The sequence below is a fragment of the Melopsittacus undulatus genome, chromosome 1 (genome assembly GCF_012275295.1).
Source record: "Melopsittacus undulatus isolate bMelUnd1 chromosome 1, bMelUnd1.mat.Z, whole genome shotgun sequence".
Taxonomy (NCBI): Eukaryota; Metazoa; Chordata; class Aves; order Psittaciformes; family Psittaculidae; genus Melopsittacus; species Melopsittacus undulatus.
In genome coordinates, this window is record NC_047527.1 from 150532138 (window position 1) to 150547875 (window position 15738).

A 15738-nucleotide genomic window follows, 5' to 3' on the forward strand; every position below is an offset into this window, starting at 1 on the left:
AATCAAAGGAAGCAAGTATTAGATTTTACACTAATATTTTGTATTGCCAAAGTAAAGAGTAAAGAGTGAGGCAGTGGTTGCTCAAAAAGCATCAAGTTAAACCTTTCAGCTCCTGTTGTAAATCTGCTGTCAGTGCTAGATGTACCTACAGCACCAGAAGACCCCAAATGGAGCCTTGTGATTCTGAGAAATCACTTCTTTTCCCTCAGCCATACAAGTTGGTCTCATTAAAAACTTTGCCTTGTCTTTTAGGAGCAGCATCTGGTGTCACATCCTGTAGAAACAGCACAACACCATAGTCTCTTCAAAGAGGCTTTTGAAGTATGACAGCCAGTGAAGGCAGGAGAACATACCGGGTGTGAATAGCTTTAATCAGTTGACTCATATCTCCCCCAGGCCCCTTGGTTTTTAATTTCTCTCTCAATAAATGTGGGCAGCTCCCCATATCTTTCTATTCCTGCATGAGTGTGTTAGACTTGTCAGGCACAAAAGCAGAAATGACAGATGCACCATCTCGCACCAGCAAAGTCTGACCTCTGAATCTTTCATAGAGCAATCTCTTCAGCTCTGACAGATGTGAAAGATCTGGCATTGTTACTTTGGGGAAGAGAAGTGATCCCTCTAGAGAAGCCTATACCTAGCAATTATGAAGAGAAGGTTTGTTATTTGTGCTCGATCTCTCTGGTGATTGCATAACCTTTTTTTGGGTAGCAACATGTGTTTTCCAGTCATTTCTTCTGAATTCTGAAACACGGATTCACTAAGAATCATCCTCAATTTTTATATATTAACAGAGCTTTCATTAACACATGAATGTGACTGAACATAGACCAATAAGCTTGTAACATCCATCTTGTCTCTTGCAACACCTCCTGAGCTAGACTTTCTTCTTCACTTAAGGTCTACCAAGGAACTGGCAGAGAGAACTCTTGATTAGTGCTTTCTGTAACAATGCTTGCAGCAAGAGACATTATAAAAATACAACATGGACCCAACTATGAAATTCTGGAAAACACTTTGCCACTAGAGACATAGTCAATCAATTCATCCACATACCTTTATTTTCCTGCCCTGACTTTAGGCTTAACCCTGCTCCTGTGCAACAAAACCTTCTGTTGTTTATTCTTTCTACAGACCACAGTAAATCCAGGGAAAAATCCAGGGACCCTTTATAAAAGAACACTTGTCAGCACTGCTCCTTCTAGCTTCCTAGCATTATGTGTTCAGAGAAGCCTGTGCTGGCACTAAGAAGGAGGATGGTTTACTAGTTCTTTTGCATACAGCAAGAGAGCATATCTACAGCATTTTCACTTTTGGGAAGCCTGACTGACCCATACTAAATCCTAGCTTAAACAGTAGAAGGCAACTTCTAGTTCTTTAAGTTCTTTAAGTTCACCTGCCTTGCAAGTGCAAGGGGTAGGAATTAGAGGGCTCGGAGATTCCACACCATGCTATACAAAGGAGACAGAAATGGAATATAATTGCAAAATACACTTTTCATTTCACAAATTCCCTGAAAAACACTAACCCAAGAAGGGAAAAAAGAGAGAAGGGAAGCTCACAAAACACTTTCAGACTTCACTGAGCACAACTGACTCCTCCCCTCTTAGCCACATACCTACTGTATCACTACATCCAGGGACCTTAGTGTGCAAAGTAGCTGAAAGCTACCATCAGGATGAGAGCAAGGCAGCTGGTGTGTGGAATCTGGAGTCTGTGTTTCATGTTCTGCCTTTTCTGCATCTTTCTTCACCAAACGACAGCTAAAAGAAAACTGAAGTTTGTGTCTGTAGTAAGTAGATAGCTTATGGATGAATAGAATTTCTTCAAAGCCTGCCATTTCCTGCTCTTCTTGTACTCTGGGGGGGGGGGGGTGTTCTGAATATTTGGCTCCTGCATAGTCAAAATTCACTATTGCATTGTACAAAAAATCCTCAATTTTCAATCAGATTCTATCATTGTCTCCTTTGTGCAGCCCTACATGAACTTGTCTTTCTGGATTGACAAAGAAAGCTTTTCTTATACAGCACTAAGAAAGGAATTACACAGGATTCCTTTTTAAGTTGTACAAGAGGATTTCATAACTAAATATCAACTGTGCAAACCCCTCATTGCCATGGAGGGGTTTCCACTTTCCCAGTGGTTTCAATGGATTAACATGCAAACCAAATTTCACTCTGTGAAACCCAAACAAGTGCACAATGGCACTAAATGACTAACTCAGAGCCAGTGCTCTGAAACTAATACTGCTTGCAATGATTATGCTGTGCCATTTGTCTGCAGGAAGCCTGATTCTTGTTCTGAACATCACACCAGCTTGCAAATCACTTCCATACTCTTTGTGCTGCAGGTTTCTGGTTTAGTTCTCTCTACATGGATTAATAAGTTAAGAAAACCCATCTGGTGGTAAGATTTTAAAATGACAGTCCATGTATCCACAGGAATTCTGCTGGGCAAGGCCAGGATTCACTGCAGGAATGAAAAATCTCTATCTTTATAGATGGATCTTTATCTGAAGTGAAATTCCAGAACAGGTTCAATGTTTTCAGACTAACAGTTTAGTCTGTTATTTACATTAGATGACACTTTTATCACCTCTGAATGATGAAAGAGTCAACAAGTAGCTTTTTAAGGCTAATTTCTGACCAGAAAGTGTTTCACAGCAGTCAGCCACAGAAACTGTAGCTAGAGAAGTAGCTGGGTGTTTTTCCTTAGGAATTCCCAGTTAGTTCTATCAACATATTTCTGGAAAATTACTTACATGCTTCTGTTTGTTTCCAGTTTATTTAATGTTTTGGCCTATAGTTCCCAAAATATCTAAAATATATTTAAAATATATTAAGATATATCATGGGGTTTGTATGCAAAATATAAATATGATATCTATGCAATATATTAAGATATATCATGGGGGTTTTATAGGCATGGGTTTTAACATGCAAAAAGAAAACCGTTGAGCTAATTGCTTTTCAAATGGTAGGGAGAGAAGAGTTACATTTATCTAACTACATCAAACAGGTATCATAGCTATCCAGACCCAAGAAAAGCACCATGAATATATTTAGCATCTGTCAGATACAGTACTCATTGTCATTGCATTCCTTATGACTGCACTAATTACATCCATCACAAAGGATCCCATTAAAGCAAAGGGAATTCCATCTGTTTTTTCAGGTATTTCGCCACGGTGATCATACCCCACAGGAGTTTTTTCCAACTGATAAGCACAAAGAAGCTGGAAGGCAGCAAGGATATGGACAGCTTACCAAGGTGCATTTGCTTACCTGGGCCAATACACTGAACTATTGGAATGTGGTCTGTTGATACTTGGTTCTTGGAATTTCGTTTTCACTTGGAAAAAGCCCATATTAAATTGCCACATACAGATCTCCAAAAGGACAGCCAAAGAACTTACTAAGAAGCTACAGCTACAAGCAGTCACTGATTTTAAATGACACTGAGTCAGCCTGTTCTGGTCCAGCTGCAACATGTATTGACCTGTTTTATTGCAGACTAGGGTCTTGGGGAAGAAGCCAGGCACTGGTGACCATCACAATTCACCTGAGGCCAAACACAAAGCTTTAAACCATCCGTAGGATAAGCTGATGGAGTGCTTATAAACCACTCTCAATCTCTGCTGAGCACTTCCTAGCTCATGAGCTACTAAGATCAGTAATAGTTGAATATTCTCTCATGCTATTCCAGGGGAAGTTTAAAGCTTTAGAGCTCAGCTATTTTAGTGGTGGAACACAGCAGAGCTGAGCCTGCACATAAGCATCAGCAGATGGTAGTAACTAGCAGCAGCAAAAGCAACTCCAGAGTCCAACTGCAGACACTGTCTTTGTATTAATTGTAATTAACTGCCTTCTCTTGTGAATGGAGCCAAGGGTGAACTCCTGTACTATCAGACTATAAGGGAATATGTGGGCACTACATGCTTTGAACCCTACTTCTGCTCACTCCCACCAGCAGTACTCACTGTGTCTGTGCTTCACTCCTTGGTCCCCAAGATATGTTGTTTGGATGGAAAAATCCACTAGTTATTTGCCTAGGATTCTGGGAACCAGGCAGTCTAGCTGAAGAAGAGTCATAAGTCTGGATGAACCAGATAAATGGATATTATGCATGTGTAGGCAGACTGTGAGGTGTGTGCCTCAGGCTGCTCTAGAGTAAGTTCACTCACACACCTCATGTCCAGCACAATGGCTCATGTTTTTCTCTCCTAGGGGAACTAGTCATTTGCTAGGTCTCCAACAAACCCAGACAGAACAAACTGCATGAGGGGTTGCCCCTCATCAACATTCTTAGGAGGCCAAACTGATCTTCAGTGCAAGGAGAGGCCTATTTCCTTCTCACATCACCTCCCATGAAGAAACAGGAGTAACAGACCAGCTTCTTGTGCCCTAATTCAGCTGTGACTCAATCATTCCACAGACACACTATGCAAGTTCAGCATAAAATGCCAGCTTGCTCCCGGGCATGGAAGGTTTCAGTACTCAGGTGTCAGTACTTAACACCACATATAAGACAAGTTGTGGCAGAAACCTAAGCCAAGCATATGCCCTAGGAAAATAGATGCACAATTCCAGCAACAGAAAGAGGTGAGCATCTACACACACTGTGGGCCATGTCTGGCACGCTGGATAAAGCCCTGAGTAACTTAGTCTGACCTCATAGCTGACTCTGCTTTGAACAGGAGGTTGGACTAGAGACTTCCTGAGGTCTCTTTCAACCTGAACTATCCTATGATCCTATGACTTAGAAAAGGACTTCAGGAAGCAGTGAGTAATCACTGTACTTGAGATTCCAGTGCAGAGTAATGATTATTTCAGCAAAGTTGAATACATTTCAATTTAGGTCAGGAAACCAAGTACAAATAAAAAGATGACAATACTGAGGCCATTACATGTCATATTTTAACAAAATTATGTTGGTAAACTGGAAAATGTTCAGCAAAAAGCTACTAAAATGCTGAGTCTGGAAACCCCATTTTACTATGAGAGTAGAAAATTGTCATCTATTCAGTTCAACACAAAGATTAAGTGACTTGATTCCATCTTATTATTATCTTACTAGGAGTAAGATTTGTGATGGTATAGAGTATGTCATTCCAAAGCTTAACAGGATCCAGTGGCTTAAAGACAGGGACACAGTTAGGGAAGAACCAAGAATCAAATGTTTTAGGCTGCTGATATAATTAACCATTGTACCTGAAGGCTTGGAGGGCTTTTACTTGAAGTCTTCTATTTAAGATTTTCAGTCTTCTTGAGAAATAAGATCTTGTTCAAGCTACAGCTGTAGCCTCCATAGGGAACTGTTGGCATTACTTTCTGTGATTCACATCCTAGACACATCTTCATGGACAGGCAGTTGCTCTGCCTCCACTCCCATGTAAACAGCTGTGAGCCAGCAATAGAGCAGACACTATGCAGACGGTGGTGAGACATCTATAAGCCTGCATTAAGTCCCCCTGCCCCTCAGCCAGTCTCACTAGTTTGGGTAAGCATGCCTTCCACAGAGCAAAATGCAAAGTTGCATCAGGAACACATACCTGACATTATCTGATACTGCAGACACAGCAACTTGACTGCTTTTTTCACCTGTCTTCTGTCCTCCTTCACTTTAGAAAGGAAAAAGGTCTTCATCAGAATAATATGAAATATCTCAGTTTGTGGTTGTAGAAGAAGATGCATTACACTCTTCTGGAGCCTCTTACATTATTTTGTTACTTCCACAGCTTGGCATACAGCAACAGTACGAGCTTGGCCAGTACATGCGGAGGAGATACTCTTATTTCCTGAGTGTTGTATACAAGCAGTGTGAGGCAAGTACTGTATCTGGGAAGGATGTTTTTCATGGATATTAATGGAACTTCCTGAATGCATGAGAGTGTGAAGCTGGTGGTGGTCAAGAAAGTGTAATACCCATTGAATCCAATGTCATTTCAAAGTATTTCTGAAACTGTGGCTCAACTTTTATTCAGGCTGATGGTTAACTGAAAAACACCACGTGAAAGCTTTTTAGTCTATATATCAGTTTCAGATGCCTCAGTGTTGCCTGGCACTGAGGATACTGGGTATCTCCAATGCTATACTTCCATATGGAGTGCAGATACAGCTTAGTTTTCATTTAGGGCCCAGCGGTTCAGTGCACACATGTTGTGCCAAAGCCTACATGTTCAAATGGAGTCAAGTCTTACTGCTTTTCACTAGGACTTATAAGGGAAATGCTACCATGCTGCAGGTCCCTTGTCCAAGAGGATTTTATTCCAAGGCCTCATTCCTGCTTCACTCTCCCTTCTTCTTTCTCATCATTCCTTTCACTCCACTTTAATGACAGTTTCCTCAGCACAGTACCTGTCCCTTCCTTCCCTACCAAGAGGAAAAGCCTAAAACAAAACAGGAGAAATGACCTTCAACAACTTCTATTATTTTTCCTTGCTTCAGATTTATGTTCAAAGCACTGATTGTGATTACACACTTATGAGTGCTCAGGCAAGTCTTGCCGGGCTGTACCCACCAACACAGCACCAGATTTGGAACCCTGGAATCCTGTGGCAGCCAATTCCAGTTCACACGGTGCCACTGTCACATGACAGGGTGAGTATAAAGCAGGGGTATTTGCTTGCCTTTAATCATTAGTAAAATGCCTAGGATATGAGCTGAAGGGGCAGGAAAAAGGGCAGGGTAAAGGCAATGAAAAGCGCATAACGTTACAGGCATTGTGCAGAAAGGCCAAATAAGCTGAGTAGAAATACTGTTAAGAGTTTCTACAGAGACCTGAAGTTAACACAGACTGAAGAAAAGCAAAAGTACTAGGTACAGAGAAAAAGAATTACCCTATAATGTGAGAAAACACTGACAGAAGTAGATTTATCACAAACGTGACTTTCCTTGTGGGAGAACAGAAGCACTGCTCTCACTAGTGCTTCGACATATCTTAACCCACAGTCAACCACGAAAAGACAAAACCATTATTTTGGGACTCTCACTGCAGTGAGAATTGAGTCAGAGGACTGTTTTTCATGCACTTTGAAGGTCAGTGACTGCACTTTGAGGGCTGGTAGGAAAAGTAAAAGGGAAAAGGAAGGAGGACTCAGAGCTTTAAGAGCATAAGTTCAAAGGGAAATGTATTTATGCATCTCTCTTCCTCAACTCCTCACTTTGGAGCTATAAGGAACTGTGTGGATAGCAGCTCTGTAACCTGCATACACATCCTAGAGAGGAAAGCTGGGCAGCTGAGTGGAGCTGGAGTTTCCCATTTGTGGAAAACCCATGGTAAAAAGCTAGGAAAGATGAGGAGTGTACAGAGTAAGCCCCAGTTTGAGAGAGAAGGTTTGCACATGTGATGCAAGACAAACTGTGTGGGCTTAGAAGTCTAGCTAACTCAGCCTGTGATGATAAGTGAATCATTTCAAATAGGCCATGAAGCAATGGTTCTCACCTTGGGGTGATGAGAGCATGAAAACAGAGGATATGGAGACATATGTCTTCCTGTTCATGCACACATCTGGTGTAGAGCCAGGAGCTCCTTCTGACACAGGTACAGATGGTGGTACCCCAGCAAACACTCCAGCATACACGTGGCCAGTAACAGCACCTCCATCAAACTCAGCAAACAAGTGCTGCACCTCAGTCACATCTAAGGGAGCAAGTAAGCTTACTCAAATCATAAAGCCATGAATACATACATGGTTTTCACACTTTGCTCAACTCAATTCATCTTTACTACATGCACAGGCTAAGTTTGAGACCACATATATCCTGCTATCCAAAACAAGCATTTAGCATTGATTCATACTCATGCCTAACTCAGAAATAATTTCCTCCTTTCTGGAATAGGTAAATTCTATTGCTAACAAGATTGAGGAACTTCTGGGAAGCTTTCCAAGCAAATTATCCCTTCACGCTCTCAAGTTCTTTTAACTGTGGAACTATATTGAACTTTATTACTGGGAAAAGAGCAAAAAGCACATTGTAGAAAAACAGTATCTCAGTGTCAAATTTTGTTTTAACTTTTGTTTAAATTGTAACATTAAAAGCTTCGAACAAGAATAAACTCAGTTTAGTTGAGATAAATGAATTAACAAAGTCTGAAGTAATCCCAGTCGCATGTAACCTTTAACCTTCATATGTCCTGAATTAAAGAAAGACAAAACTGAGTTATAGAAACTTCCCAAGTTTCCCCAATTTAGCTGAACTAAATGAAGCTGTGGTAAGGGCACTAAATACAGCTGAGTATGCACAACAACTCCTATTGCAGTCCAGCCGCTGCTGGGTAATTCGTTAGTAAAAGGTGATGATGTGTTTAGATGAGAATGGAACACAATGAGTGAAATCATCCCTGGGGAAGCCAAGCACAAAGCAGTTCACGAGGGCTTGTGTTAGCGTTCTGTCAAGGAACAAATGTCATCTCATGTAAATGAACCCTTTAACTTTGAACTGCTGCAGCTGTTACTCCTCTGAACATTTAAAGCTTATTTTGTATGTAGTCATCAGTATGACTCTTGCAGTCCTCAGGATGAATATCCTTGAAAACAACATTCCCAGATTATTTTTCAGCTTGTCTCAACTAGTGCAGCCAATCATAACAACAACCCTGAACTGCAGAACAAGAAGCACCTTGCCTAACTAGTGTTCTGCAATTTTTGTTTCAGTTGCTATACTTCCCTTTCTCACACTGTCCACGATACAATGAGCTCCTGAGAGAAACCTTTGCAACAAGGGATTTCCAAAGGCAACTCAAGCAGTACAGGGTAAAGTATTTTCAGTTCTGGAAATCTAACTCAAATGTACCACTTCTGTCAACATTGCCTAACAGGTGGGTTTAAATAATGGCAGTCAGTATGTGCTCCTTCCAGATCTCTGATCTTTATGGTGAGTGTAGACAACATACCCAAAAACCTATTACAACATTCTAGATCCATCTGGACTGGGCTCCTCTCATTGGCTTAAAATCGCAAGTCATGGCAAGGAGAAATTATTGAGTACCTTGCAACAAAACAGTCCGTGTACCTCCCAGGAGAGCAGACAAAACAAAAACTCCCATCAAATCAGTGCAAATCCTCATTCAGTTTACTCCAAAGTAAAGCAACTCCTGACATCTCTGGCTCTATAACTGTTCAGATTCCTCTTTCACCACAAAACACTCCCAGCTCAATTCTCCAGATAGTCTGTAACAGCCTCAGTGCTCTCCTCAAGTATCTGCTCGTGTTTCATGTGCAAAGTCCTCACTCAGGTTCTCATATTTTGTTCTTGCCTCTGTAAAGTATCCCTTTCCTTTCTTCCTTCACCACCAGAATCTTCATCAGGAGTATGTAATCACTTGTCTACTCTGCTGTAAACTTCTTCTTCCCAAGTTTATTCAAAATGACACTATCAAACTCACCCAATTTTGTATAATCTTTAACCACCGACCTCAGCCATCTCTCTATGGCTCCGCATTGTATGGCTCCGTCTTGTATGCAAATGAATCACAATTCCCACTTCTATGAAATTTATCTCCCTTCTGCTGAATACAAACCTCATCATAATTCTCTGTATCACACTTCCTCTAAGCACTTTCTGGATTATGCCAGACTCCCTCTGATATCTGTATCCTTTCTATTCTACCCTCTTCCAAACATTTCCACCAAGCATAACCCACCACCATACTTAAAACCTGAATTCAGATAATCAAGCTTGTCTAGAAGGACAGGCCAAATTCTTGCACCAATAGGTAATGAATTGTTCATTGCTTAAGTGTGAAGACTATCTTGTTTCTAAAAGTTGGTGTGTACTAGCATAGCCGTGTGTGGAAATGATATAAAGAGAACCTGTGTACTACAAGCTTGCTTTATTGTATTCCAGCCATTTCTGAAGTTTTTAGCCACTCATACTGGATACCCATTGAAGAAGTTGAACACTGAAAGAATTTGGAAGCTCACTGACACTTTACAACATGAGGTAAATAATAGAAGGAAAATTCCCAAAGTCCAATAGATATCCTTGTGTTTCCTCAAAACTGGGTGTTTTTAGCTTAGTTCTATTGTACTGACAGCAATACAGGGTCAGTGTGTGCTCCCAATCTTTTCAAACCACAGACTACTTTCAGCTTCTTCAGAAAGCCTCACCTAACATCAAACTTCCAACTGAAAATCCTGTAAAGGCACTATGACTGCTTGAGGCTGCTCTGGGCTGTCCACCACTATAAGAAACACAAACCCATAGCCTATCAAATTCCTTATCCTGTCAGTGACTGCATAAGAAGAATTAGGGAAAAACATACCTTAAGATAAAATGGTTTTGCTTCTCCTCCAAAGCCCATCACAGAGGTCCACAGGAATAAAATATGGAACACAGGAATAAAACAAGCATGCTCCCACAAACAAATTACACAGGCAAGAGAAGTCAGTCTTTGCATACAGGCAGGAGTGGTAAGGAATTAAGCAGACATTAGAATGACACAGAATTATTTATGAAAGTTTAGGAGCCTTTCCTAAGCAAAGGAAACAGACACATCAGCCAGAAACATGGATTTTATAACAGGGTGCTGTGGTGCCCAAGTGTTATAAGTATCTGGGTCCCACCTCTGACTGGGATTGAAAACACCTGAGTGCCCTTAATGTAACAACAAGCCCCACTTCCTGTCACTTCAAAGTGTAGATTTATCTCAGGTGGAGCAAGTGAAAATAGCTGTGTCTTTTGTTAAGAAGTTATTGTTGCAGGCAGCTTTCATTACAAATGCTTTCATGCCTAATTCTTTTAACATTTAAATATTAACGATTAATTGGTCATCAGTAGTGGGATATCCCCTAGAAAACTAAGGCAGTTTTAAGGTGGATTTCACAAGCAACGTGCAATACTTTGGTGTGATCATAATGAGTTTACCTTTTGCCCTGCAGTTTCTGCAAAGGTCCAGCATTGGTCAAAGCAGTCTTGAATGGAATGGTAGCCAGGGCTTTAAGTTACATGAAATGTTAACACTTTGGGACATCTCACTAATTTTGGTGAGATTACCCTTCCATGTTATTTAAATGCAGGATAGCTCAGGACCACAACGTTTTGTTTCAATTGTTATGTCATACTGAGAAACCTGTGTCACCAGAGAAATGTGCAAAATCCACAGCTGCCATCAGGGATCCAGCTAAATGCTGGAAGACAAAACCAATTAACTGGGGTTTTTTCCTTCTAGTGTTAAATTTGATGAGCTTTGCTCTTTCATACTACTCAGTGAAGATTGGGGGTATCAGTTACGACAGCTGCCAGAAAGGTCAATCTCACCCTTTCAAGCATACAAAAAGAGCTTTCTTACATAGATTTTTAACACAACTCATGAAACTACAGGAGCATGCGTCTCTCTGTGTTTGTTACTTTTGGCTAAGTGTCATCTGACTTTCAGGTAACTTGGAGACTGAGGTGTCTGTGTGCCAACAGCACTGTCTTAAATAGCAAGTCACAGGACACAAATCACATTTGCTAAAGGAGAAAAGTGAGACATTGTGACCTGAGCTGGTTTAACTAAACATTTTCTATTGTTTCACTTGTTTAAACAAATCCTTCAAGTAGTTAGCATTTTCCTTAGAACTCATTGTTACAAGAACACTCCCTTTGGTGAGATCAGTCCAATGGTTACCTTGCACTAGAGATACCAATGCTGCTTAAACAGGAAACCAGGGTATAAGTGAAACCAGGAGAGCTGGGTGTATCTTCCCCCCTTGCAGTTGTGACCATTAATGTATCTTGGGCTGCATACCCAAGGAAAGACTAATCCATCCCACTTCAGCCTGAGGACTACAGCAGTATCCAACAGAGCTGGTATAAGTAGCTATGAATTCCATCTATCTAGCTAATCCCTATGCATGTACCTCGTATTCCAGTACACCTGAATTACAGCTATACCTATTCCTAATTCATCTCTGGATCTCAGAACTGCCAGCCCTCATAATTCTGGCATGTATATAGGATTTGATTCAGTAAGCATCTCAGGATATATCCCAGTAGATGGCTGAAAGAGTCACCAAGTGAATTGTTTTTGCACTACACAACTGCATTAGCAATTGGCATAAATAACACCAGTTGCTTTCTGCATGTTCTTTACTATTATTTTTCTTCTTGTTGTTGAACACTGCCCTTCAAAGTTGTTTTCAGCAGCATGATGCCATAAATAGGAATTCTACAGCTGTCTAAATGTAAAATACAGTCATTATTATATATTACATGACTGAAATACTCAGAATTTACTCTGACAAGCATTTTGTATCAGAACAAACAGCAGTTAGCAGCAGGAATCAATAAGAAAATCACCATGTTTTCTCTCTTCACTATAGGATATTAACAATTACACTGTACCTGTTTGGGCTACCCACGGTGTCAGGACCAAGCTGACAAAGCTCTCAGAATTGTTGTTGCACGCGGAATTTGGGTTCCACAAACAAATACAGAAATCACGTTTGCAGGGAGGTAAGCTGTATTCTTACCCCATTTAAAACCTAGAACAGAATGGAAAAGAGGGATATATAATAAACAATGACACCAGTTCTGTAGTAAAACTGCAAAAGATGCCATGATGTGAATGTTGGTCATCAGCACAGAAAGATTTTGATTAATGGGAAAGAGATGGTGAGGATATGAATCATGAATGCCTTAATGTAACATTATAAAGGAGATATTGCACTGATCACACTGTGTAAGAAACCCAATGTAATATACAAGTTCTTGCTGAACTGAATGAAGTCTGAATTTAATGTAAGCCACCAAGCTCAACTTACTTAAGAAAATATTACTTGTATAATCTCTAGGATGTAACTTCTGTTGCCCAATTGTCTTCATATTCTATTACTGAAAGTACTAAAATGAGATTATTTAACTCCTTCTAAACTTTATTCTGCTCAGCAAATAGTAGCTGAAATTTAGAATAGTTTATACCTCCTCTAATCACTCATTCTCCTTCACTCATCCGCTATTACTTGGTTTTGTTTCATATGGATACTGTACAGTCAGGAAGCATGGATCAATTATTTGCTTTTTTGGAGCTCTAACTTATGAGACCAAGTACAAAGTTCAAACCTCTGCTCCTGCTTTACTAACAACTGCTGTTAAAAATGTGCCAGTAGCTGAAGACAACACGTGTCCAGTTCTGCTCGCATGGGCAGTTCGCATTTTAGGATGTTAATTTGTCAAGATTCCAACCTTATGCTAAGATACTAGCACAGCCATTGATTCAATTCATATTGTCAGTAGCTAACATTAACAAAACACAGACAACCACATAATTCAAGAAGGCCCAGAGTCCAATGGATATGCTCTGTCTCTGGAAATCATGAAGCCCATGGAGTTACACACAAAGGAGGGTAGGATGATTCATTACCGTGCTCTTCTTGCACTGCTCTGCTGGCACATAGCAGCTTTGAATTCACTGTTTGAAGCTGTTGAGGCTATTAAGGGTCCCCAAAACATTTGGCATATATGTAAAATCGGCTTGTTGTTCATATAAAAGATAGTTGTCAGAATTAACCAAGGCACTCTGCACAAACTACCTGTAAAGTCAATTGAATAAATCTGGTGCATTTAAAGACAGATGGTGCTAAACCAGCAACAAGCGATACAGATGTTACCAGGAGCATCCCTCTCATTTTCACTGCTTCCCCATTTGGTTTCAGGTATTCTGCTAAAAAATATTCTAAAGCATATCTCAGATGCTAGAAAGCCTTCACACCAGCAAAAAATGGTTATGTATTCAGCGGTGAGTCCTTTCTGTTCCTTGTATGCCCTTTTTCTGCAGTTATTAAATGCACTGAAAGCCATGAAATTTTATTTCCTTCACAAAACACAGCTACAAGCACTTTTTATTTGGTTAACCTTCAATATAATTGGCTTATTTTCACTCTGTAATGAACAGATCCTACTTTGAAACCTGCAGCATTCCATTTTTCACCTGATGTCACGGCTTGTTTCATTGTAAAATTGTTTTCATCAAGCAGAGAACTGGAAAAAACCATGACTCGTGTTTTGTTGAACCATGCTTTATTTTGTTGACATTCTATCACAGAGATACCTTAGAAACAAAGCTCCTGCTTCTTGCATCTTTTTCAGACGAGAGAATTGAAGTCCAAGTTAGTTATTTTAGGTCTTATGAAGGCAGCTACTCAACTGTTTTGTTTAGAATGTGCAAACATCACTGGAGAACAAAACTGTTGGGTTGCTCTTGGTGAAAAGCTCCTATTTATAAAGAGCAGTTAGATTATGACCTATCAGGTGTATATCAGCCAAAGAGCTAACTAATCTGATCTAAAATACTCTTTATTTAACATGCAAAGCCACTAGTTCTTTTCAGAAGTTTTAACAGCTCCTACTAACCTCAATAAGAAGCACAAGTGACTAAGACTTCTTTGATATTTAGAGATATGCACATTTTACACATGTAGCATCTCAGTTTGTACAGCCACTATAGAACTGCTTACTGTTGCAGAGAGCAGAGGGCAAGTATTGATGAGGCCCCATCAGTAATGTTAAGTGGACAGATAACAGATAATGTGCTGGACATATTGTTAAATAGGTACATGCAATCATTTTCAATAGGTGTTTAATGAAAGGTTTCTTCTATTTACAGCATGCAGCCACCATTGCTGCCTTACAGATGGCACTCAATGTCTTCAATGGGAAACTGCCTCCTTACAGTGCCTGTCACTTTTTTGAACTTTACCAGGAAAAGAATGGGCAAGTATCTGCAAGCTGGACTGAGAACATACCATCTTTCTAAAAAGCAATACCCCAGATGACTTGAACTGGATACAAGGTCCACTATGCACAAAAAGATTATAGATTTATTGGAATTATTACAATTTGACTCAATTTAGCAGCTATTGATAGTAGTGGGATCACAGCACTGCAGCCTGAAAACCCTCTATATATTAGTTCATTACAGTAATGAGAGGTTTTACTCTACCCTTTTACCTATTTAACTCCTTGACTCTCTCCCAAGAAGACAAATGACACACGAATTGCTGTTGACCATCTATTGTTTAAAACATCTCTTAAAACTACTAATGGTACATATTAACAGCCAGAAAAATAAGCTGGCTAGAAGTTTGTCCCATAGTACTACCACTACATCCTGGAAAGTCGGAGTGGTTCTGCATACCTAACTTCTGACCCTTCTGTATTTCGGAACAGGCAATACACCATAGAAATGTACTATCGGAATACTACTCAGAGAGATCCTCACCCCCTCACTCTCCCTGGCTGCAAATTTCGCTGTCCACTGGAGAGATTCACTCAGTTGGTCTCCCCAGTCCTAGCACACTACTGGACAAGAGAATGTAGGATGTAGGACATAAAAGGAGGTAAGTTAAGTGCTCTGGGGACATGTAGCCAAATGTAAAGTCTGGATTACATCTGCTGAGAGCTCACTTGAGGTAACAAGCATTTCATAAGGGTCTGGTATGAAATTAAGAATATGCAGGTCCAGTAAGACAGAATTGTACCCACCGGCCATAATTACTACTCCATTGACACATTTATCTATTCCAGCCCAACTTTCTGGTGAAACAGAAGCTGATACACAGCATTATGCATTCCCTTGATTGCAGGAGACATTCAGAGATCAAAACAGATGAATACTGAATAGTATACCCAGCTGGTACTTACCAGAATGTCAAACATATATAGACATACATTGGCATACTAACCATTCCCTGGTAGGTTGTCTCTATCTCAGTATTAGGATGTCTGACTTTCCATTTTGACCACTGATGATATT

The 15738-nt window shown here is 40.2% G+C and overlaps 1 protein-coding gene across 1 annotated transcript; it reads left to right on the plus strand.

Moving 5' to 3' along the window:
- Nucleotides 1-1664: 1664 nt before the first annotated feature.
- On the plus strand, nucleotides 1665-15309 carry LOC101880771 (prostatic acid phosphatase-like). Its single transcript, XM_034063526.1, has 10 exons — nucleotides 1665-1792; nucleotides 3175-3270; nucleotides 5738-5824; nucleotides 6447-6599; nucleotides 8657-8755; nucleotides 9849-9944; nucleotides 12308-12440; nucleotides 13640-13722; nucleotides 14590-14696; nucleotides 15153-15309. The coding sequence occupies exons 1-10, from the start codon at nucleotides 1679-1681 to the stop codon at nucleotides 15307-15309; spliced, it is 1125 nt and encodes a 374-aa protein (XP_033919417.1). The 5' UTR covers nucleotides 1665-1678.
- Nucleotides 15310-15738: the final 429 nt, after the last annotated feature.